This window comes from Silurus aristotelis (assembly GCF_946808225.1).
Source record: "Silurus aristotelis genome assembly, chromosome: 23".
Taxonomy (NCBI): domain Eukaryota; kingdom Metazoa; phylum Chordata; class Actinopteri; order Siluriformes; family Siluridae; genus Silurus; species Silurus aristotelis.
In genome coordinates, this window is record NC_139596.1 from 11,826,416 (window position 1) to 11,850,491 (window position 24,076).

Genomic DNA, 24,076 nt, shown 5'->3' on the forward strand with positions numbered 1-24,076 from the left:
ATATATATATATATATATATATATATATATATATATATATATATATATTGTACTATATATTATAGTTATATATATTATGTCAGGTGCTGCTAAAGAACTTGCAAAGTTTCAGTCATTTTCCTCAGGTCAGAGTACTGGATTAATTTATACAGTTATTATTATAATAATAATTATTATTATTTTATTTTTACTTTTTAAAAAATGTATATTGTTATTTAAAAGTTTGGACCTTCACCCATGACGTCATAGTAAAGAAAAAACACTGAGGGTGTAAGGAAGATCCAAATGATATCATAGTAAAGAACACACACTGAAGGTGAAAGGAAGATCCAAAGGTTCAAACTTTTGACTAACACTGTATATAAATAAAAATAATAAAAACCTCGGTTACATTCGGAAGCAGAAGGGGTGTCGCGCGCACGCTCACTAGCCTGGGCCACACATACGGGTCGCTTAGCTACCGGGGGCTTGTTGTTGGGAGGTGACGGCGCTGATCTCTGCACGGTCAGTGGCTCCGCGTGAGTTTCTCTATCTATCTCTCCATGTTCTCTCACAGAACCCAGCCTCCGATTTCTTCACCTGATTTCACAGCGTGAATTCATAAGGTACGGAAAAAAAATGGCGCGTCTTGTCCGGACTATGGGGTTATAGATATTTATATATTCGTAGCCCTGCGTTTCTCCTTCGTGACTGGATTGAATTAACGCTAGTTAGCTACCTAGCTGTCGTCATTCCCGCCGCGTACTGCCCCTGTGTATGTGTACTTCAATAGTGCAGTTATAGCTAATAATATATTAAATATATGCTCAGTGAACTCGGTGTATAGAACAAATAAAGCAAACTGTATCATTATAACTGAAACCATGCCGGCTAGCTAATACCCCCAGTCTCCCTAGACTCTAGCATACCTGACTATAGTTAGCCTACGCGTCATCTATTAACTAGCTGGCTAACAAAGTAGTCTCTTGCTAGCTTGGTATATTTCCTCTAGGCTGCTAGTCAGTCCATATCTGCTGTATTATCAGGCTGGTGGAAGTATTTGGATATATTTAAACACATCCACTTGGGCTGCTTAGCGTGCTAATTTGCTGTATTTGCATACTGCTAGAAATGCTAGCTAACGTTACAGAGCTCGACTTCCCCCGGCCTATAGCGCTTCATAGCTGTGCGTGGTATTGGTGCTTTTGACCTGCAGGTAAAGGTGCAGATTATAAGGCGGTGGTGATGGAGGACAATGAGGCAAAAGGCTGATGGTTTGTTTTGTTGTAGGACGTGCTCTCGGTCTCAGTCAGGATGGACTTGGACTTGGGGGCCGGAGACGACAGCGGCGCCAGGCGGAAGATGGACGCGGCGGGGGATGCGGTGGAGATCACCCCGCTGGAAATGTACGATTCGGCGAGGGCCAAGATCGCGGCTAACCTACACTGGCTGTTTGCTAAAGCTTACGGAATCGGTAAGGAGTCGCCTTCCGTTTTTGCACATGCAGGGTGTCCTGGGAGTTTAGAGACACAGGGGAGACAGTCTGCTCACCTACACCAGCATGAGCACAATGGTTAGGGCTTTGGCTTTAATAGTGGTGCACGATCAGGTAAATAATGGCAGGCTTTAGCTTTACCAGACGCTGAGAGACAGTACTTTGGTTGTCAATTTGCATCATTTTCATACTTCAGAGTATTCAGGCAACTTTATCCCTATATGGACTGGATTGGTTGTGCATGGAGAGCTCGGCAAGGGTATTTGTTCCTTGTGTGTCTCTGACATTCATTGTAAATGTTACTGAGTGTAATGGATGATTATAAAAGACATGGCCAGTTAATCGTGAAAGAGGTCTTGTGCTTTTTTTTCCTTCTCTATAGACACGCTTTAGTGCTACCTATGTTTTGTAAACAAAGAGTCTAATGCATGATATAAAAGGATATAGAAATGTCCCCATCCCCAAATATCCCTCCTATACAGGTGTAAGGAAGCAGGTTTTGTTCTATCTTTCTTCTATACATGCCCCCATCCCATGATATGTATTATGTTATAAACATACTGAGTCTAATGCATAATATAAAGTCATGTCGAAATATCCCTAGGGGATTTTCTCCAATTTCGTTTAAGGAAAGCGTTTTTGTGCTTCTTCTGTGCAGATGCACTTTAATGCTGCGTGCGTATGCATTATAGATGTACAGAATCTAATGCATGATGTATAAGAAAATGTAAAAAAATAAATGTACACTTTAGGGATATATATATATTATATTATAGACATACAGAGTCTGTGTGATATAAAAGGATATGTAATTTTCTCTCGGCTAATTTTCTCCTATATCTTGCAAGGAAGATAATTGTGTGCATTTTTTCCCTTCTCTACAGACCCACTTGAGGTCTACATATGCATTTTAGACATAGAGTCTAATGTGTGATATATAAGAAAATGTAAAAATATCCCAAGGTAATTTTCTTCTATATGGTGCAAGGCCTTGTGTTTTGTGCTTATCTTTTTCTTTTATTTATTTACTTTATTATTATTTTGCTTTCGTGTAGGCACATTTAAATGCTACATATCTATTCAATCATAGAGAGTCTAATGCATGATATAAAAGGACCTGTAGAAACATCCCTAGGCACTTTTCTCCAATATCATGCAAGGAAAAAGGATTTGTAGTTTTTCTTCTCTACATACACACTTCAGTGCTATTTTATATTTCTAGTCAAACCCAGACCAAGTCTTAACAGCCTAAAAAGCAGCACTTTAAAAATTATTTTCAAGCAGTTTTCTAAGAATCTTAAGATATGTCTTAGAGTTTGTAGCTCCTGTGCATGTTAAAGCAATGATCAAGAGCAAGAAACAGTTATAATAAAAGCAATCATGCACACAGTTTGTATTAATAAATGGTGTGTTTATAGTGTATGAAACATTTGGCGTGAGCTGCTATGGGAATGTCATGATCACGACGGCCACGCCAATCTTTGTAATTCATACAGAGATAACTTATCACATGTGAACTGATAATAAATACATGCGTTCGCAGCAAGGTTACTTTAAAACAAATGTCCAGAAATTGTATCCAATGGCTGTGTGCTCTGGACTTAAGGCACAATCTATTTTCTTTTTTGTTCATATTTTATAACAGACTTCTTTCTTTTTGTTATGTGAATTTATCTAAATTTTGGACAGCAACATTAGTCTTGGGCATCGTGCTGGATGTGAAGTGGAATGTGGTGTGTTTATTTATGAATTTATTTTGAAATCAGCTTATTCGTTAATTTTAAATATCAGTGGTTGTATAAGGAGCTTCAAGTGGCGCACGTTTGGTTTGGGAAAAACAGTTGAAGTGTGGGAAAATCAAAAAAGCCGATTTTTCATAATTATTAAAGATTGTTTGCCATAAGTTGTATTAATCATTTGACTGAAATCACACAATTACTTGGTGTCAAGACTAAAGAAAAATATCACACACAGTGGTGGTTAGTCATCTCCCAAATGTAGGGATTGATGTAGTCATTAAGAAAAATATATTGTGCCTAGCAATTTTCCAGAAATGTAATTCTGTCACTTTTAAACCTCAACACACCTGCAGTATATCTGAGACGGAGTGTTCTGTGTATACCTGAGTGTGTCCTGTGTAAAAATTTGGTTGACGTGCATTGTGGTCAGGCAACGATTTATGGTTTGGCATTTGAAAGCAGTGAGATTGTATTTATAAGCAGAGAATGAGGAAGATGTGTAACCTCATTCTTCCTCTTTCCTTGTAATAGTCCAACAGTTGGTCACAAAATATAATGCTAAACCATCCTATTTAATAGCTGTGATACTTACCACCATGTGTGTGGACCTTTATATTATACAGTATTGGTTTTCGTCCTGCAGTAACTGAGTACAGTTTCAACTGTACAACATTAACAGTCTACCACATGATGGAAAAGTTATAACCAGGAGTACTGTTGCACAAAGTATATTTTTAGTTCTTTTCTTGGCACTGGTCAGCACAGGTCTGTTTTACACTGGCAGTAAAGTGCTTGGGCAAATGTTCCTACAGACAATAGATTGAATTACTTCCTATTTACATAATTAGTGGACATTCTCGTCAGGTCAACCAGTTTATCCTGTCCAGCAACCGCTTTTCCTCATATTTTGAATACTCAGTTTTTTTCATGGTCTGATTTTGGTGAACATTTGGGTCCCATTCCAGCACGTGAATGAGGTTTTTTTCTTGTTAATGTTTCAGGATTTAATAGTTATTGAATTATTTATAAAAGAGTGTGTATGAGGATCAGCTTGGTGTTCTATACTGTATTACATGGACCCTGTCATAACTGGCTGAAGGATCCGATCAAGTGTGAAACGACTGACCTAATTCCACTCAAAACTCGTTTGCATTGGGAATCATTATTTATTTTTAATAGTTATCTAAGCAGCCATGTGATTAGGAAAGTATGTCTGAAATTGCATTTTTCAGTTGATATTTATTTGCAGCATCATGTTGTTTTAGTTATCCATAACTTTTTATCTATAAATGCTGGTGGTTTTCTCCACAGTAAAATTTTTCCGCTTATTTTTTTTTTTTTATTATTTTTTTTTTTTTTTATTGACCAGTTACCAAAAGTGGTGACACTTTAGAGCTGATTTTGCTTGGTGCCATGTGACTTCCAGTAGAATAGTATCTCCAGGTGTTTTGTAAAAGGAAGAAACAAGGTAATACTGGGTGGATCAAGCCTCTGTCATCTGTTGAATATTTTTGCTGCATGTTTACCACCAGGCCTCAGCTGATACATTTGAATTTTCACTTAAACTGTGAAACACGGCATCACACCCCCCTTTTCACATCTTCACCATGATAACACCAAGTAACACTTACAGTCTCAGATTGTCTTCCATGCCATTAAATAAGGCTGGGCTCAGTCACCAGTTTTATGGAATCCATTTTGCTAAAGACATCAGCCTTTGATCCATTTTTAACAGGGAGTTAATTCATTCTTTCTTCATTTCACCATGTAAAACATTATAGTGGATATCAGTGGTTCTGTCTACAACCAAAAACCACAACTCCACAATTCAACTTTTCCCATAAACCACACGTTTAAATATTATTTGAATGTGTGTAATATTATACACTATAGGGCCAAACGTATGTGAACACCCGAACATCACGCTCACATGCACCCATTCCAAACCATAGGTGTTAATTACCTTCACTTTTCTGGGATTGTTTTTCACTAGATTTTGGGTTGTAGCTGTGTGTATTTGTGCTCCTTCAGGCACATAAGCATAAGCGTTAGTAAGCCTTAGTGTGCTTAGACACTTATGTCTCTAAGCCCTGGTGTCTTCAACGATCACATTCGCAAAAGCAGTTCTGTACAGTGGAGATCAGGGCTCGGTTCTTATTCAAGCATGTCTCATTCGAGCTAGCACTGCTCTCAGGGACATGTAATATTGGCTCATACTTGGGCCCCTAAATTCCACTAAAGGGAAGTTGTAACGCTCTAGACAGTTGTTTTCATGGCAACAGTTTGCGGAAGAACTAAATTTGGGTGTGATTTGGCTTTAACTTGTAATCGTTAGTTGTCTTTTCTATGACGGCTGCGCTTCATGGTCACTTGATTATTACATAAAGTGAAACAGGTTGCAACTTATTTTATCAATTTTATTCTTTGTCTTATATTTTTTTTCCCCCAATCCTGTTTTCCAGATCATATCCCAGAGGACATGAGGGACCCCTTCTACACAGACCAGTATGAGCAGGAGCACATCAAGCCTCCAGTGATCAGGCTACTGTTGTCCTCTGAGCTCTATTGTCGTGTGTGTGGCCTCATTCTCAAAGGCGACCAGGCAGCTTCCCTTCAGTCCCATCAGTCAGTCATCCATGCCCTGTCTCGCAAAGGCATCTACGTCATGGAGGGAGATGACACACCTGTTACAGAGGGTGACCTCAAGTGTCAACCAATCAAAATGGTGAGTGTTAAATCTTTCTTTAGCTAATGCAGTTGGGATGAACAGGTTGGAGTTTTCAGAAAATCGCATGCAAAAATTTGTTGGAAAATTGCTGCATTTGTAGAATAGCTTGTGTCGATGGTTATAAGCCGTGATAGTGATAGTGACTGCTCAGATGTACCGAGAGGAAGGAATTATGGCATTGCGTGGCCAGGGTGTATGATCCAGTGTGCGGAAGTCTTCCTGTATCAACATGCCTTATCTCCACTCCAACAAGTCATGCAGGCAAAAATGTTCTTTCCTTTCTGTTGGTAAAAATCTCTTTCACCAGGGCAAACATTAAAGTAAGGGATTCTACTAAAAGGTTAGAAAAGGAGTGGATTGCATTGACTTCTGTCATTGTGCTTTAAGTCTGCAGTGATTAGAAATAGAAAGTGCTGTTGATTCAGCACTGTCTACCCACCTGTAGCTTTATTCCTGTAGATGCAAATGTTTGTGATTGAGCCCACACCCTGTATAAGGCTTAGTGTGGCGTAACCCACAGGAACCTGTTTGACAAAGCCTGATTGTTCCAAGGCACGAGTGTGTATAACCGAAGTGATCTTTGCTTTGTGTGAATCTGTCATGACTAGTATTACGCCAGCAGTTTCAGCATCATTCTTAAAGATTTAGAAAATATTAACACATCTTTCATGCAAGCTTTTTAGTAGGGATGCACCGAAATGAAAATTCTTGGCCGAAACCAAAAACCGAAAAAGAGGAAAGCAAGGCCGAAAACCGAAACACCGAAAGAAATAATTAATTATTATTTTTTCAATTGCATAAATTAATATTCAAGTTTCAAAGAATAAATTAATTACAAATTATGAAAATATTTATTTATAGCACATTGCAACAATGCACAGGATAAAATAAAATCCAAACAATGTCTGTCGTGAAACTGATTGCTGAAATATCTGCAGTTATATGCTTATGGACGTGAGTTGCAACAACATTAAACAGCTCAGGTAAACGCACCTCTGAAAAATGTCGTCTGCTCGGTATGGCATAACGGCTCTCAATGTGCTCGATCAGCCTGCAAAACCTCACATCTTCTACGACAGAGAATGGCTGATCATCTAAGGCAATGAATTCCATAATCTTTTTGTGTAATGACCTTTGCCTTGACACTATTACTGGGAAACTTCCTTGCCTTTTCAAAAACGTCCGCCACAGACGGAGTGCGCGTGCTCGGAGGGGTTTTGCTTTTCTGTGCTGCGTTCCTCTCATATTCAGCATAACGATCGGGATGTTTGGATTTCAGCTGATAAATTAAACTCGACGTGCAGACGCACCTCCTCTTGAAATTTCGGCATTACATGTTTTGCAAATCGCTATCGGTGGGTCTTTCTCAGATATACTGAAATACGTCCACACATGTTGCTGCAGGCGCGGTTTCTGTTTGCGTCATCACAACACACTGTTTCGGCCGTGTTGTTTCGGTGATCAAAGTCTTTCGGCCGAAAACCTTTTTCGGTGGCCGAATATTAGGTGCATCCCTACTTTTTAGATTTGTTGCTTAAATGAAGAGAAAATATCACTTTAGAGGTGTCATTTACAGGCAGCTGTACATTAGGGCGATTCAATCGGTAGTCAGTTTACGTGTAATTTGTGTTAATTTGCTAGCTGTGAGCTCTTATTTTGGGACTGAGCTCTTATTTTGGGACTGACTCTAGATAAAATATAGAGGCTTAATTTTTGAAATCACATTTGAAACAGGCTGGTGCGTAAAAACAAAAAGGTACTGCATTGCTAAAAAGGCTGCCTGGTTGCAAACTAAAATAAAAAGATAGTAGGCTAATTTATAAAGAAGTTTATTTTGGAGCATATTGATAAAATAATACACAATGTAAATAATTTTGCGATTTTCTTTTTCTTTTTTTTTCTTCCCCCGTCTCAATTTTTACTGAGGCTTGGAAAATTAGCCATCATATGCAGTCATGGTACCACGAGTGAGATAGTTGGCCATATTTAGGCTAAAAAAACACAAGTAGTACTTCAATCACGATAAATGAGAGACTGGTTACCATGACAGTCCCGCTGTAAACATACACTGTAACAAGTTGTGTATTTGCTGTGTTGGATTCTGTAAAGTAAAAGGAAATGTTTTAACGCTCGGGTATTACATCATGCTATAAAAACGTATTCATGTGTTAAGGCTGGTCGTGAAAAGTAGGAAAATGTTTTAAAAAAGTATTTTTTATTATGGTGTGATATACTTCATGCATGGACTTCATGCTAAATTCAAATACAATTTTATTTGTCACATACACATACAGAGTATGATGTAGTAAAATGCTTTTTTTACAACAGTCCAGCATCTAAACATGAAAATAGAAATCGAATATAAAAATAAAATAAAACAAAAATAAAGTATAAATGTATATTAAGAGTATAAAAATAAGGTTAAGAATAATATTATACATCTCATCATGTCCCTGTGTGATTGTCATTAAAGTGCAACGAAGGAAAAGTGAGATGGAATGAGAGGTTTTGTTTCTTGGTGTTTCCTGGTTTAGACTCCGAATGGCCTGCAGGAAGAAGCTCCTTTTTTCCGCTGTATTGGTCTTTAAGGATCGGAAGTGCTTCCCTCAACGTAACAGAAAAAAAAAAAAGAGTCTATCGTTGTGATTTAACTGGACATTTTGCTAAATTTTATTGTCTCTTTGCAAACCAACACGCATTCAGGGAAGCACTTCCGATCCTTGAAGAATTTTTTTAATAAACATAAAGGAGGTACTGATTTCACTTAACATGTAACAGCAAAACAAAACCACTGAAATGATTATCTTGGTTTGCTTGCTTGTTTGTTTGTTTGTTTTTTAAATATATTGTTTAAGCTCTCACTGTGTGCTCTAAACTGGCCTGTTATACTATATCTGTGTTAATAACTTTATTGCTACTGAACTTTATTGGACTGCTTATTGTCTCACTGCACTGCTGGCATTTTATAAATATATTATTATATTATATTTTAGTTTTCTTTTGCTCACACATCAGATATAAAGCCATGCAAAAACCATAAAAACTGTTCTAAATATTACAGCGCCTTACATGGCAGTTACACACACACACACACACACACACACACACACACACACACACACACACACGATATTAGAAGCACTTATACATTTAATCTGCACATTTCCTCCAACATGATCATGTTCCTAACACTGCTCTCTGGTACACTGGTGCAATGTGGCCTTCATTTCAGTCTTTAAACACATTGAGCTCTTGGGTTTTATGGTGTGTTTTATCTCGCCACATGTATGAATAGAAGTTGGCACCATCACTAAATTAAAAGTTTTAGCCCTAAACCCAATCTAAATTGACAATGTGGATTGTAGCCGTTCTATCCACTGCTGTTTCTGTAAACTTCCAACTTTCAAGAATTCCTTGGAGATTAATCACGGATACACTTATTTATCTGCCCAGTTTTATTTAAAAGTCCTTACATAGTATCTGTAGTGTCTCATGCTTTTTGGATCCATGATGTCATCACGAATGCTTGCCAGTGTGATGTAAAATGTTTTGGCCATTGCAGTTAACAGAATATTTCAGAGACCGTTATGCCTTGACGTGCGAGATTGGAAAATGAGCTCAGTGTGTGTGTTTTTTGCCAAATATAATAGCAACACGACTGCCCTGAACTTTGGTTTCTTAACTATGTGATAGAGCTCACATATGCCGATGATTGATGCCCTGATGATGGCCTACACAGTGGAGATGATCAGCATCGAGAAAGTGGTGACCTGTGTAAAGCGCTTCTCTACTTTTAGCGCCTCCAAAGAGCTTCCCTTTGACTTGGAGGACGCCATGGTCTTCTGGATTAACAAGGTAATGTGAAGGATCAGGGATATCTGTTGCAGATAAACAGTTTTCTGTTTTTACGTAACATGGTACCGATATGGGTGGAATAGATAAAGATCTTGTTAGTTATTTGGGTTTTCTTACAAATAATTGTAATGAAGAGGTTGTTTGTTTTTTTTTCCCCCTCAAATTTGAGACAGTGCATAGGAATAAGTTCAAAATATATAACAAGTACATCAAATATTGGAGCATAACTCAATTTTTGCTTGCCTTCAGACTTTGTACACAAGGCAGACATCACAAATAGTAGTTTTCACACAATCCAGCATCGAGGGGTGTTCATTATGTTCCAGTAATAATGAACAGTTAGTTGTAAAACTGCTGTGTTGGTGCACATAATATAATGAAGGAGTTGTCTGCGATGGGGGTGGAAGATGTACGATTGTCTAGGAAAGTTGCCTTTGTTATGTTTACTGTGGTAATATTTACGTCTTAAACATTTCAGGTAAACTTGAAAATGAGGGAGATCTCTGAAAAGGAATGCAAAGTTAAGCAACACCTGCTGGACTCACCCAGTCACCAGAAGGTATCACTGTCTTCTCATTTACTTTCTGTAACTTCAGAAAAGGTGCATTGATGATCTATGTGTAATTATGTACCAGTCTTTTGATAAGTTTATTTTTTTCGTTTATTTGTTTCTTTGGACTTTGTTCATTGTAACAAAGAAAAGATCCCTACTACGAGTCCATTCTTTTTCTGCTCTCTTTCTTTATTTTTTTTTCTCAGCTAGTGGTGTCAGTTCTGTTTTGTTTTTTTCCCCCTCTTCTCTGATCGTACATTCCTGTCTGCCTCCCTTTTGTCTCTCCCCTTCTAACTTTCCTTTCTTGCTACTCGGATAGTCTCCCTCAAAGTGGTATTGGAAGCTAGTACCTGTAAGTTTTCTGCTAGCGCAGTCATCTCCACCACTGCACGCATTAGTGTGTGTTGATGTATGCACATGCACACCCTACCATTGAGGCGTTGCAGCGAATTACAGTAGGAAATGCTGATGCCATGCGGTTCATGCTGTCCAATAATCACCCAACAATATCAACGTTCCACTCCACTGAGCCAAATGCATTCCACCGTGTGTGTGTGAGTGTTTGGGTGTGTTAATAAAGAGACGCGTGTGTGTGTGGATTAGTGAATCTCATGCGCCGTCCCAGCCTTTGGTCCTTTTTTGCCCTAAATTGTACAGTGCATCGTTGTAGATGAAACTGAAAGTGTGGAAAAGCTCTTTATGGGTTCCAAATATTTATAAATGTATTATTATTATTATTTGTTGAACAGTTTATTGTTACACTGAAAATTTCATGTGTTCATTAAAAACCCTGGGGAGCGTTTCAGCTGATTATATATGGCCTGAACCTGTTGGACCAGGCATTTGGTTGATTACTTTTTGTTTACTTTCATAGCTTTTTTTTTATTCTGCTCCAGGCGTTTAAATCAGTCTTTATTTGCTTGCTTATTTAAGTTAAATTGTTGGAGAAAACCACTCTCAAACAAACTCCACTAGCATTGTGCCTCAGATGTACATATTGCAGACCTAGTTAGCTTGTCATCATGCTCAAAAAGCCAATCCATACCAATACCACACAAAGTGCTTCTCTTAGTGTAATTTTGCAAACGAAATTGTTTTTTCGTTACCTTGCCTGCACTGTACTGGTCTGATTTGCATCAATCAGTGGTTCTGCGTCGATTATTATAGAAATGTTTGTAAAATAAGGAAAAATAAGGGTGATCAATGTATCCCAGACAAATACATTCACAGAGCCCTTCTCGAATACAAAACTCTCATTGCTCTTTTCCCCTCCTGTTTCACAGTGTTTTGGAATAACCTCGAAGTTTGATGTTAACATTAATGTTATAATATGTATCATTTAGATTTAGGTTGTTTACAGCATATTTATTTCTATCCCAATTTAACTCGCTACTTTTGACTGGTCAGACCTTAAGCTTTTCAATTTTCCGTTTTTTTGTTTTTAGTCACATTGTGCTGCATTATAGCTCAGATTTGTTAACCAAAAAAAAAAAAAAGCTTTTCTGAGATTACGTTTGCAAATTTCATTTGAATACATTTTTTTTTTTTTATCTGTCAAAACTAAAGTAGTTCTCATGTATTTCAAATCAAGTAAAGCAATGGCTTACGGTGTGCACTCTCAGATGCTATCTAGGTCTTTGAATATGTATACCCATTATTGCACTCTCACTCTGCTTTGTGTGTCCCTCACACCTGAACTCATGCTAGTGTCACTGAACCATTGCATGTTAGAGGCTGTTGTAACCCACAGAGTAGCCAATGCTTCTAAATCCTCCACGTCCACTTTGTCTGCCTCACTCACTTCCTGCTCTCTATTGTAGTTCTCACCGTGTGTTTGACAGCTTATTTAGCTTTAGAGTCAGGGATGACCGTTCCTCCTTTTGTAAATGTGATGTTTTTACTTATTAATGTACAACTAATAAAATGGTACTTAACTCTAGTCCAGTTTCTGTTTGCTGTGGAACGGACAACCTTGATTCTTAAATTTAGCGACGTGAGTTAATGTTTTTTTTTGTTTTGTTTTGTTTGTTTTTTCTTTGAAGCTTTGTGCTGGGTGTGGTTGCCAGATTAGAAATAATTCCACTGGAATATGTGTGTGTATGTATGTATGTATGTGTGTGTATGTATATATGTATATGTGTATATATATGTATGTATATGTATATGCATATGCAGTCCTGTCTAACAGTATTGGAACAAAACTATAAATTTTTATTGCTATACATTTAAAACATTAAATTGAACTCAAACGTTGAATGAGATGGTGGGTTGTATTTTGAGCTTTTGTTTCCTGATTCTTGCATCTAAATCTGTAAAAAAGATTTTTTAACATCTTAAAAAATACCTTAAAAAAATTGGGTGGTCTACCACCAACCTTTGGGGGTAGACCACCCAATTTTACGGGAGCAGAAGTAGAGGAACAGATTGTCTTAAAGCAGATAATGCTAGGTTGCATCACTTCTTTCCAGTAACTGAGGTAACATGACTGATGTCACCAAACTGCGGTATAATGCATGCTTAGTTTGGTGACTGACTTGTCCAATGTAAAATCTTGGAAGGATTTCTTTGCACCAATAGACAGCTCTCTGGCTGTCATGGTTTTGTCAATGTCAACTTTTAAACAAGTCATAGGTAAAACCCAGTACTCAAACTCGGTTGCATGTCGCAATATTTTTGATCGCTTGAAAAATCATTTGGTTTCGCACAAGCATGCTTCACAAATCTAGATGTAATGATCAGGAATTGAAAGCTGGAATTGCTGTCTATTTATTTGTGTTTATCTTTTGATCACAAACTCAAATAAAAACAAACCAAAAAATGAAGTGCCGCATTTCCTGTTCCAATACTGTATAATATTTATAGCGTGCTTTATAGATATGCCCTTCATATGAACTAAGATTGGTTTGGCTCTTCTTTTCTTTTCTTTTTTATTATTTTTTTTTTTAACATATAACAGTTTAGTTTATGTTTATTCAGAACGTGTTGGCCAAGCTGCTCTGTTCTGCTCTTCTCGTACTTGTTCAGGTGCGCTATAGACGAGAACACGCCTCTGGCCGTCAGCTTCCCCACTTTCCCCTGCTGGAGGATCTAATGAGAGATGTGTGCGATGGTGCTGCCCTACTGACTGTGGTTCACTATTACTGCCCAGACCTCATGAAGCTTGATGGTATGTGCTCTAAATATTTAAATGTGCTGCCCTCCACAATGCAGATTACCTTGTTTGTTTACTGCAGGCTTTTCTGTCTTTTCTTTGCTCATGCTTCTCTTCTCATGCTTTTCTTCCCATTTTATTTATACATTTTTTTCTTTAGCTAACATTTTATCTGTGCAGTCTTTTGGAAGCAAACCTTGACTTATACCGTATTTTCCGGACTATAAGCGCTACTTTTTCCCCCCACACTTTGAACCCCACGGCTTAAACAATGAAGCGGCTTATTTATGGATTTTTCCCGGTTTCACAAACTTCAAGCCAAAAAAACTGAGCACCAAAGCATTAGACCAATGAAATTTATTTTCAAGGGGAGTGGTGGCTCCAGCGGTTAAGGTGCTGGGTTGCCGATCGGAAGGTCTGGGGTTCAAGCCCCGGTATCGCCAAGCTGCCACTCTTGGGCCCTTGAGCAAGGCCCTTAACCCTCTATGCTCCGGGGGTCCCTTACGAGGGAAATATCAAGGTCCGTGATGTCAGGGTGACGTGGGGCCGCCTTCCTGTGGGCTCACCACCTGCAGGAGGGACCGTAAGGGATGGTGCTGTAGAGGATTGGGCAGCAGTCGAAGGCGGGGGCCTGCTTAGACTGCTGCCCCCGCGACCCGAATTACGGATAAGCGGGAGAAAATGAATGAATGAATGAAATTTCTGAACGGAAACGAAAAAAGCACCTCACGTGTTCCGAGCTGCACGGCTCTAAAAAATTACCTTTAGAGAAAAATAGTTGTGAAAGGAAGGAGGAAGACGGTGAACAATGACTTACTTGGTCGGCTACTGTTTAGATACAAGCCGTTGTAACGTGTTGAGTCTGGGTCATGGAAGAGCTCGCTAACTCCAGTTGCAACAGAAATCATATAAGCACAGGCAGGTTTCCAAAACTAGTGCTTTTTTTATTCCCAAAATGCTGCTCTGCTCTTAAAGGAGCCACAACATATTTCACCCGTTATACCGTGTAACAGACACTGTCTTTTGTTAAAGCCTGAGAAAGTTCATTAGTTTCAGTGTAGACACTGCGGCTTATGCATGTTCAGAATAAAAATCTTTGTCAAATTCAGTGGGTGCGGCTTATATTTGGGTGCGCTTTATAGTCCGGAGATTACAGGAATACACAGACAGGGCTCTGTAATACGATTACCTGTATACCTACTCACCCATATAATAATAATCCAATCAGTCGTGTCTGCAGTGCAGAAAGTGAGAATACAAGTCATGAGTTTTGGTTAATTATAAAAAATTTTTTAGGTTACTTAAAAAATAACATTTCAAATCAGCAGTGTAAAGTGTGATTTCACCGCCTTCGACAATGGTATGGTTGTTTGCACACAGTGGTGCAGATCTGTGTGTAATGGTGTTGCAAGGAGAGAGGTGTATGGCTTGACTGGGTTGACCCAAATTAAAAACACTAGCAACCAGGGAGGAATGTCAGGCAAATAGGCTAGAAAAGCAAAATAACCCACTGTGTTCCATACCGGTCTGCCTGAAACAGGAGTCCAATGCCTCCCTTAAACCAGAATGACGATTGGGAAACAACCAGGTCATGTTTTATACTTGACCAATGTCAACTGTGCTGTTTTGGCATCTCTTGTCCTGAATCTGTTTGATTTTGTATGATTAGATTTAGATTGGAAGGTGTAAAGTTGCTTTGAGTTTGATTTGAAAAATAACACCAACTACATCAGTAGCTGTTTTGTTAACCTTATCGTTTCTTTCGTCTAGATATTTGTTTGAAGGAAGTGACCTCAATAGCAGACAGCCTCTATAATATCCAGCTATTAAAGGAATTTGCCAACGAATACCTGAATAAATGCTTCTATTTAACACTAGAAGACATGTTGTATTCACCTCTGGTGCTTAAAGTAAGTTAAGATTTTAATAACTTTTTTTCTTCTTCTTCTTCTTCTCCCCTTCGTCACCACATTTGTACTTCTTATCCCCTGTTTTTATGTTTTTCCAGCACAATGTGATGGTATTCATTGCTGAACTTTTTTGGTGGTTTGAGATTGTGAAGCCTGAGTTTGTCCACCCGAGGGATGTGCAGGAAGTGAAGGACGGTAAGAATTTATTTTGTCTTTCTTTTTTTTTCTCCCAGCTGTCCATTGATTCTATGCAGTTCAGTTTCGAAGGTTTGAAATGCCTTTTTTATATATTTTTTTCCTGAATCTGTTTATAGCAAGAGCAATGACTCAGTCAAAGAGCTCCCGGCCCTCCGTGCCCATCTCCAATGCTACGAAGCGAAGCTTCCTCGTCTCACCCGGAATGGCCGATTCTGCACATGCTGTTGCAAACAGCCCCGAAGTGTGTAACAGGTATTTCCTGCACACTGAGGAAGCTGATCCTTCGTAAGTCTTGAAATCCTGCATCTCTTTGTTCATAAACATTTTCTCTGGATATGTGTTGGGGTAATATCATCTGTTTGTATGTGTGGTCAAACAATTATAGGCCACATTTACACACTTAAAAAAAAAAAACCGTTGCTCGGCATTAAAAGAAAAAAAATTGTATTTGTGCAAAGTGTCAAATATTAAAACATTGTGCCTGAAGTGTGTTAATAAGCCCTTAAAACTTTGATGCAGTATTTCATAAAGCTGAGTTAAATAATCATAATTATGTTGTTTTTGCAATAAATTAAATGATCCACATAAAGATCATGTAAAGATTCACTGTTTAAACACAATGGCACGTCAGATTTGCTACAGCATGATTTTGAATGTGCCAGTAATTTCTTGGTGAACTCTGGGAAAACTGGAAATGCATTTCACTACAAGAAGAACTACTTCTGGTTGATTATTATCAATCATCAGGTTAACGGGTGTATAATCTCCATGCAAGCTTCGGAATCTGATTACATTCACAAATGAAATTTCCTTATAGGACCTGTTCAGTATGCAAAGTTTGTGGCTTTTAAAAGGTAGCAAGGGGATGGGATGGATCTTCAACTAATGCTGTAAAGCAGAATCACTCCTTTGTGTCTTATGTTTAGGTAAATAAGTGCTAACATTGCATAATTTAAGCCTTATTCTTATAGTGTATATTTAGGACATGGCGATTTTGGCATGGAAGTTTTTGGAAGTTCATAAGCTTGATCTAAATTACACATATACAGTATGAAAAATGCAAATTTTAGATTTAGGAAATTTAGATTTACTGAATGAATCACAAATGCATAAGTTCAATTCTGTTAATAGGCAGGTTTAAATTGCCTGAATATCTTTACCTCTGCATAACTGGAAGATTAGTTATCTGATAAAGAAAATCAGATAACTAAACAAAGAATTTATTTTTTATTATTAGTGTATTTTTCTTTTTTTTTATAAACAGATCTTTGGCATCATAAGATTTGTTATAAACGGCTGTAGAGTGTTTTTGTGACGTTGTGGATGAGAGTACATTCTGTCCTAATTAAGGACCTCTTGCATATGAAATACTAGTTGTCTATATTTGTCCAGCCACAAGAGAGATGTATAATGTCTGGTAATATTAGATATCCAAGCCCATTTAAATCAAATAACCTTTGCCCTGATTTTGCGTTCTGGTGACATGGCAATGCTTTCTGTTTCAGTAACAAGGCGAATTCCACCTTCAGCCCCTCACATCCACTTTTACCATTGAGACAGAGGCAGCAAAAATCTCAGCAGGGAGAGGATGCATCAGGTAGGACCTTTTTATTTTATTTTATTATTTTATTTTACATTGATTCTGTCAAACTTACAGTGAAATATGTATTGATTTGGTATATCCTATTTTGTGTGCGTGTGTGTTTTAATCATCATTAAACAGGCTGTAGAACTCGTTCTAATTCCCTGACGCAGGAAAGTCATTCTCGAGGTTCTGTGGCCTGGTCAGAGAAAAGACAAAGGTATAAGAAAATGAATATTTTGTCTTTTGATGTTGGCGTCATTTTAACATTCTTCACGTTAAATTTTTTATTTTTATATTTTTAAAGAATTTTTTTAAACATATGCCCTGTTTTATTGTAATCCCAACCAGACCACTATCCCAGCTGAGTCGATATGTTCTTCACTGTGTCACGGACAGTGATGCAGACTTGGCTTCCGGTGACAGTGCTAGCCTCACATGCTCCATCAGCGAGGACAGCCTGGCCTCGACTATCACACCCAAACACCAGGGTCATCCAAACCAGAGTGGCCCTCGACGAGTCAATGGTCATGGGCTTCTTGCAAATGTTAACATGGATGAAGATGATATGATGACCGTTATTCAGGAGGAGTCCTGTAAAAATGAGGCTACATTGTCAAACACTGAGGATATAGACCACCAGTGTACTCCCTCTAGTGCTAAAACGAGCTCATGGGGCAGACAGGAGGAATCTGATGCAGATTCCAGAACAGCCAGTTTCTACCTGGAGCCACTGATGCCGGCTGTCCTTAAACCAGCAAAAGAAAAGTCTATATGCTTAAATAAGGAGGAAGAGTCTGGAGAGGGACGGCAGCGTGGGGCAACTCGGAGGGGTGGTGCCGGAGAAGGTCCTAGCTCGTCAGCTAGGCGAAGGCCTCCACACAACCTTAATCGGACCCTAAATGGCAGCGCCATCTCTGATTTTGAGATAGATTTTGAACCCAAATCCAATGAGTCTGTGCCTCTATCTGATGGACAAACTCAAGATTTCAGATTACCAGTCACAAGCAGTGTCGAGTCCTCTGCTGACCAGTCTTCTGGGTTCTACCTGCATTCCTCACTGGCTGAAGACAAGAGGCCTGTTCAGGCTTGGGGTGTACTGCCTGACGACAATACAGAGACCGTGGAGACGATTGAGGATCAGGATGCAGAGCTAACCAAGGAACTTCATCCACCTAAGAGACCCTTTTTTGAAGAGGATCAGGAATCTGCAAAGCTTCAAGAGGATATGAGTGTAAAGGAGCATGAGGATAAGGATGAAGGTAGTAGATGCTCCAGTCCTGCTCTAAGTGTTCAGTCACAGGTCAGTAGTGTGGCCAGTGGCAGTGTGAGAATGACGAGTTTTGCGGAGCGAAAGATGCAGAGGTACGGCAGCAATCAGGACGTTCGCTCCAGCACCAGTAGCTCACAAAGGACAACACCAGATGGTTCGGAGATCTTCCCTTTTCCTCTAACCACATGGAGAATGAAACGGGACCAAAGTCCTATACAGCATGGGCGGGAAAACAACAATATGCTAGCTTCAGAGCTTGTACAGTTGCACATGCAGCTCGAAGAAAAGCGACGTGCCATCGAGAACGAGAAGAAGAAGATGGAAGTCTTGTGTGCCAGGCAAAGACTCAAGCTTGGAAAAGCTGCCTTCCTGCACGTAGTAAAAAAAGGCAAGAGCGATACTCTTCCTCAGTCTTTCAGATTAGACCACTTGAAAAATGGCCAAAAGCTTAATGGAGAAAAAGAGCAATCATCAAAAGATGACTCCTGTCTTCATTTAATGAGGGATAGGGAGAAAGGCACTGAGGAACCAGAGAAGGCCTCCCTTGAGTTGGGGAGTGCAGCTGCTATACCACCTAGTGCCTTAGACGTAGATGAGGAAATAGACGTTAATGAGTGCAACCGCTCCATAGAAATTCTTAATGAAGCTATCAGCAGCATTCAGCAACAGATGATGCAGTTGTCTCTACAGCAAGATCTACTTATGAAGCAAAACAATCAGTCTCCTCAAGGTGCTGCCCCACCCCCTGTTGATGAAAGAGGAAGCCTACATGAACCAAAGGTTCGAGCAGCTATTCATTATGTGGAGCCAAGCGGCAGTCCTGTAGTTCGTAAGCCCCCCAAGCTGACCTCCGCACGGGCCCGCTCCAAACCCTCAGATTTAAAGCTGTCCAAGGACCATAGCAAAGGGCAGAACATCTCTTCACCCACTCCCATTGACAGTCCCAACGCAAGAGCAAGTCCAGGGGGCAGGACCCCCAAAGCTGAGCCTGAGACAGTCAAGCCAACTGAGACAACACTAACATACGATCTTAATGATGAAGCCAACTTGCGTACAGTCTTGACGGAACCGAGCTCTGTTGCACTCGGAGTGACTTTTAATGAACCTAGTACATTGCAGAATCCTTCTGAAATTTCTGACATTACTGTTGGGTTTGAGGACAGCTCAATACACAAGGCCAGTCTAATTGAGGTGGATTTGTCAGACACAGCCCAGCCAGATGAAGGCAGTTCTAACGTAATAGAAGTCCCCTCTGATTCAGCGGATGGAGAAAAGAAAGCTGGCATGGACTTTTTTTCCTTCAAGGTATTGCCTATTTTCTTATCAGATGCATGCAGTGATTTAGATTGCATCGCTCACGTCCTTCTTTTGATCTTTATTTTGTAGGATGAGCAGAAGGCAGAGGACGAAATGGCCAAAAAGCGTGCCGCATTTCTCCTGAAACAACAGAAGAAGGCAGAGGAAGCTCGACTGCGCAAACAGCAGCTAGAGGTGGAAATTGAGGTCAAGAGGGATGAAGCCAGGTATTTCCCTACCCCCATAGCCTCTTATATAACTTATGTATTAATGCACATGTTCACTATAAAATATACAAAAGAGTAATTTGGTTGCCACTAGCTTTCATTTACATTTTACTTGTATGTTGCAATGCTACAATGTAGTGCTAAAATGAGAGCCTATCGAACCTAATGAAAAATTCTGCACCACGCTCAATATATAACCAAATTCTATGCTGCAGGGTCTTGCAAGATTTATTTGTGCTTTCCTTTTCACCCCAGTGAAACATGTAATTGAATCTGATTGTTAAAAAACGAGCTTTGCTTTTAGGAGGAAAGCTGAAGAGGAGCGGATCAGAAAAGAAGAAGAGAAAGCCAGACGGGAGTTAATAAAACAAGAGTACCTGAAAAGGAAACAGCAAGAGTTGTCTGAAGAGCAGGAACAACCTAAGCCTAAACCCAAACCCAAGCCCAAGAAGCAGAGACCAAAGTCTGTACTAAAGGAAGAGCTTTCAACCAACACGCTTCCAAAATGTACTTCTGCTAGTAAGTATTGTTTTGGTGCTTTCTTTATGTTTAAAACATGTATGAGAGCCTTTACTTCTAGGCCTTTTATGCATCTCAGTCAGACAGCTACTTAATAGTGAGAGACAAAGTGACGTATCAATGTGACTGGTTCACATTTATGTCGTCTCAATGAATTTCCAGTATGTGGAGTTCTTATTATTCATGGTCACAACTTATTTAACACCATAGTGGCTTTACCTCAAATTTTTTGTATTTTTACAAGCTGTGAAGTTTTTTTATTTTTTTATTTTATTTTTTTTTTAAACAAAAGTCTCTGAAGCTGATGACAAACACGAATACAAAACATCAAAATTGACAATACCTGCATGTAGCAACTGCTTTCTTTTGTAGGAGACTGTATTTTTTTCATGTTAGTGGTGAAGCTTGTTATACAAGGTGGTGCAGGCAAACGTGAAATATTGGAACCAGATTTTGCCGAACCTGGGGCTTCAGTATTTTTTTGGAACCACTGCGAGGTCATATGGAACCCCAATCCATGAGTGCTGCGCAACGGGAATGTCGGCATCGTTACCAGTTAGGATGTCATGATTGTGTCCCGTCTGCTAATTTCGGAAAAACAGGCTCAGCCTTAAACAAAGAAGTCCTCAGGTGGCGCTAACAAACTACCCACACACCAGAGAATATTGAGGCTGTTCGTGCTGTCATCATTTGACAACGAGCAGCATTTCTGTTTCTTCGATTGTTGTAATCACACAAGAAATTCTCTCTGCGCAACACTCGTACTATCACCATTCAAATGTATTGCAGCGAATGCTTGTGCTTGTTGCACACCACTCCACTGCTCCATAATAATTAATGGCAAGGGGTTCCAAAAAATTGCCCCAGGGTCACGAACTCCTAGTTCCAAAATAATCCTGCTTCCCTGTGCCTCCCTGTATAAAAATTACATCATGGAAATTTAGCAGATGCCTTTATTCAGAGTGACTTACATCAATCTCATTTATACAATGGAGTAGTTCAGGGTTAAGGGCCAGGCTTTGGCACCTTGGTGGTGTTTGGATTTGAACTCATAACCTTCTGATCAAAAGTCCATTGTCTTAACCACTGAGGTACCACTAAAGAAATGTAAAAAGCGTTTTTGATTTCCAGATGGGAACCTGATCAGTGCTCAGTCTGGCTCTAATCTCTCACTGGCCTCTGTGGCAGCTACTGAAGCTGACAGTGTAAACTCGGGAGGTGCGGGATCTCAGCGGTAGGTTGTGTGTATGCGTGCGTGTGCCTTCAATCGTGCTTTTAAAGTCAATTCTAATTCTAGCTAATCCAGTCTGTGACCTTTTCAATGTTGTCATGCACTATTGCTCTTATTGGCATGTTGTTTCCATTAGGAGTAGGGAATCTGTGGAGTCTTTTTCAGTCCTCAGTCGGACAACAGAGCACGACTGGGACAACGGTTCTACTGCATCTTCCATTACATCAACGTCTATGGCGGAATATACTGGTAAGATACCTTTCATTATCTTTATCTGTAGAATCAGTGAAAACCCGAACAATCTATCCGTGGGTTTTAGAGACCCACTTACATCATTCTTTATTTATTTATATTTTTATCTCTGCAGGGCCTAAACTTTTCAAGGAGCCAAGTGCAAAGTCTAATAAGCCGATAATCCACAATGCCATCTCTCACTGCTGTTTGGCTGGAAAAGTAAATGAGCCCCAGAAGAACTCCATTCTTGAGGTTTGTTTCACTTTGTAGAGTCTCGATAGTGTTTGTGTGTCCATGTGCATCAGTTTGATTATGAAAATATATTTTGTACACCTCTCTGCAGGAGATCGAGAAGAGCGAGTCGAACCATTTAATGATTCTCTTTCGTGATGGTGGCTGCCAGTTCCGTGCGCTCTACTCATACTTTCCTGACACGGAGGAGATCCACAAACTCACTGGCACGGGGCCTAAAAGCATCACGAAGAAGATGATCGATAAGCTCTACAAGTACAGTTCAGACCGCAAGCAGTTCACGATCATCCCTGCCAAAACTGTTTCTGTCAGTGTGGACGCCCTGACCATTCATAATCACCTCTGGCAGGTCAAGAGGCCTGCTGCGCCAAAAAAGAGTGTAAAGTGAAGCTATTGGGAACAGTAATCAAGGGATGCCCTTGTACCTACTCAACGCTTAGAAAGACCACAAAGATGTCCACAACCAACTTCTCTTCTTGTTTTGTAATGCATCGAGAGCAGCTGTGTATGTGTGAATGTCTGGACAGTCAACATACACCTTGTTTGATCAGTTCATGGTGAAGGTTTTTGTTCTGTACCTGAAGCCTGTGGCATTTTTATTGATTGAGTTCTTGTTACTTGAAATACATGTTCAGTTTGGCAAGCTCATGCACAGCAGAGTTTTCCTTTCTGATCAGATAATTTTTGTCCTGACTGTAAAATACAGACATTGAGACAGCTGAAAATAAGATCAAAATAAGGTCTGCTTCTTATAAAGATCATAGCTCAAATTCATGTAAAGTATTTGCCTGACATTTTTGCTTTTCTTTTTTTTTTTTTTTTTTATTATTATTTTTTTTTTATATAACAACATGCTGCTTTAAACTGTCCTCTCTGTGTCTCTGTATGACAATCCCAGTCATACACCTTGTTGGCCTTCATGCATCGTGGTGTCTATTTATTCAGCGCTCAACAGGCAAATCAGCTGTAGCACTGCTGTATAGAACTACGATGGACCTTTTTAAATATGGAATGAAATAGGCTTTAGTACATGTCTCAGATGCTCCTCTGTTTTGTTACTTTACTGCTACAGGTAGTGATTTCTCCACTGGACAGCTGCGTCCTTTCAAATGATGCACTCATGATCATGTTTTACTGCTTTTATCATGCAATGTAACCACGAGTGATGTCTCTTAAGCTTTGTTTCTCAATGCAAAAGAGCAGCATGCTCTATTATGAAGAGTGTCGCTGTAGTTTGAATGACAGTATTTAATATATTCATAATCGGTTACTTCCTTTGCAGTTGCTGTCTAATTATTTACCCGTTGTTTAAAAACATTCCTTGGAGAGGGGGGGGGGGCTTGATGGTGTCAACACTGCCTTATCCTTTTTCAAATACTTGCTGAGTTTGGGGGTTAAAATCTAAATAGTGTTGCACATGCACTTTACTTCTTTATGAAAGGTGAAGAGTTAGGATTTGATGGGGCACAAGATTTGTGCTCAAAAGCATTGGCACTAAGTTCTTTAAACAGACACTAATATTTAATTCAGACGAGCAAAACTAATGGCCCCATGAAAGCTCTTAAAACTACTGCTTTCCAGAAGGTATACTACAGACTTCGGTTCTTATAGGTTGTTGCATTTGTTAACTTTTAAATTAAAATTGTTTTGTATATTATGTCTGTTTATATGTTCTCTAAATCTTGTACTTATTTCGCTCACCGTTCTTTTAACAACACTGTACTTTTGGTCATTTTACTCTCCCACCCTACCATTATTTATTTTGAAACTGGCACTGAGAGTTGAATAAATTTTCAATAAACTCTCTTTTTTTTTTTTTGTCATTATTTGCTTCATCATGTGATGTCATTTTGC

The 24,076-nt window shown here is 39.2% G+C and overlaps 1 protein-coding gene across 7 annotated transcripts; it reads left to right on the plus strand.

Moving 5' to 3' along the window:
* The first annotated feature begins 268 nt into the window (after window positions 1-268).
* On the plus strand, window positions 269-24,024 carry camsap1b (calmodulin regulated spectrin-associated protein 1b). Of its 7 annotated transcripts, XM_083526567.1 has the most exons (19): window positions 440-605; window positions 1,270-1,453; window positions 5,676-5,938; window positions 9,635-9,796; window positions 10,275-10,355; window positions 10,669-10,701; window positions 13,374-13,515; window positions 15,271-15,410; window positions 15,509-15,605; window positions 15,725-15,860; window positions 17,114-17,205; window positions 17,332-17,410; window positions 17,542-19,768; window positions 19,850-19,986; window positions 20,291-20,505; window positions 21,637-21,739; window positions 21,873-21,985; window positions 22,104-22,222; window positions 22,314-24,024. In XM_083526567.1, the coding sequence occupies exons 2-19, from the start codon at window positions 1,294-1,296 to the stop codon at window positions 22,608-22,610; spliced, it is 4,596 nt and encodes a 1,531-aa protein (XP_083382693.1). In that variant the 5' UTR covers window positions 440-605; window positions 1,270-1,293; the 3' UTR covers window positions 22,611-24,024. The 7 variants fall into 7 exon arrangements, with proteins under 7 accessions (XP_083382688.1, XP_083382691.1, XP_083382687.1 ...); XM_083526562.1 differs by lacking the exon at window positions 10,669-10,701 and having other exon boundaries at window positions 269-518; window positions 15,725-15,893; XM_083526565.1 differs by lacking the exon at window positions 10,669-10,701 and having other exon boundaries at window positions 393-504; window positions 15,725-15,893.
* Window positions 24,025-24,076: the final 52 nt, after the last annotated feature.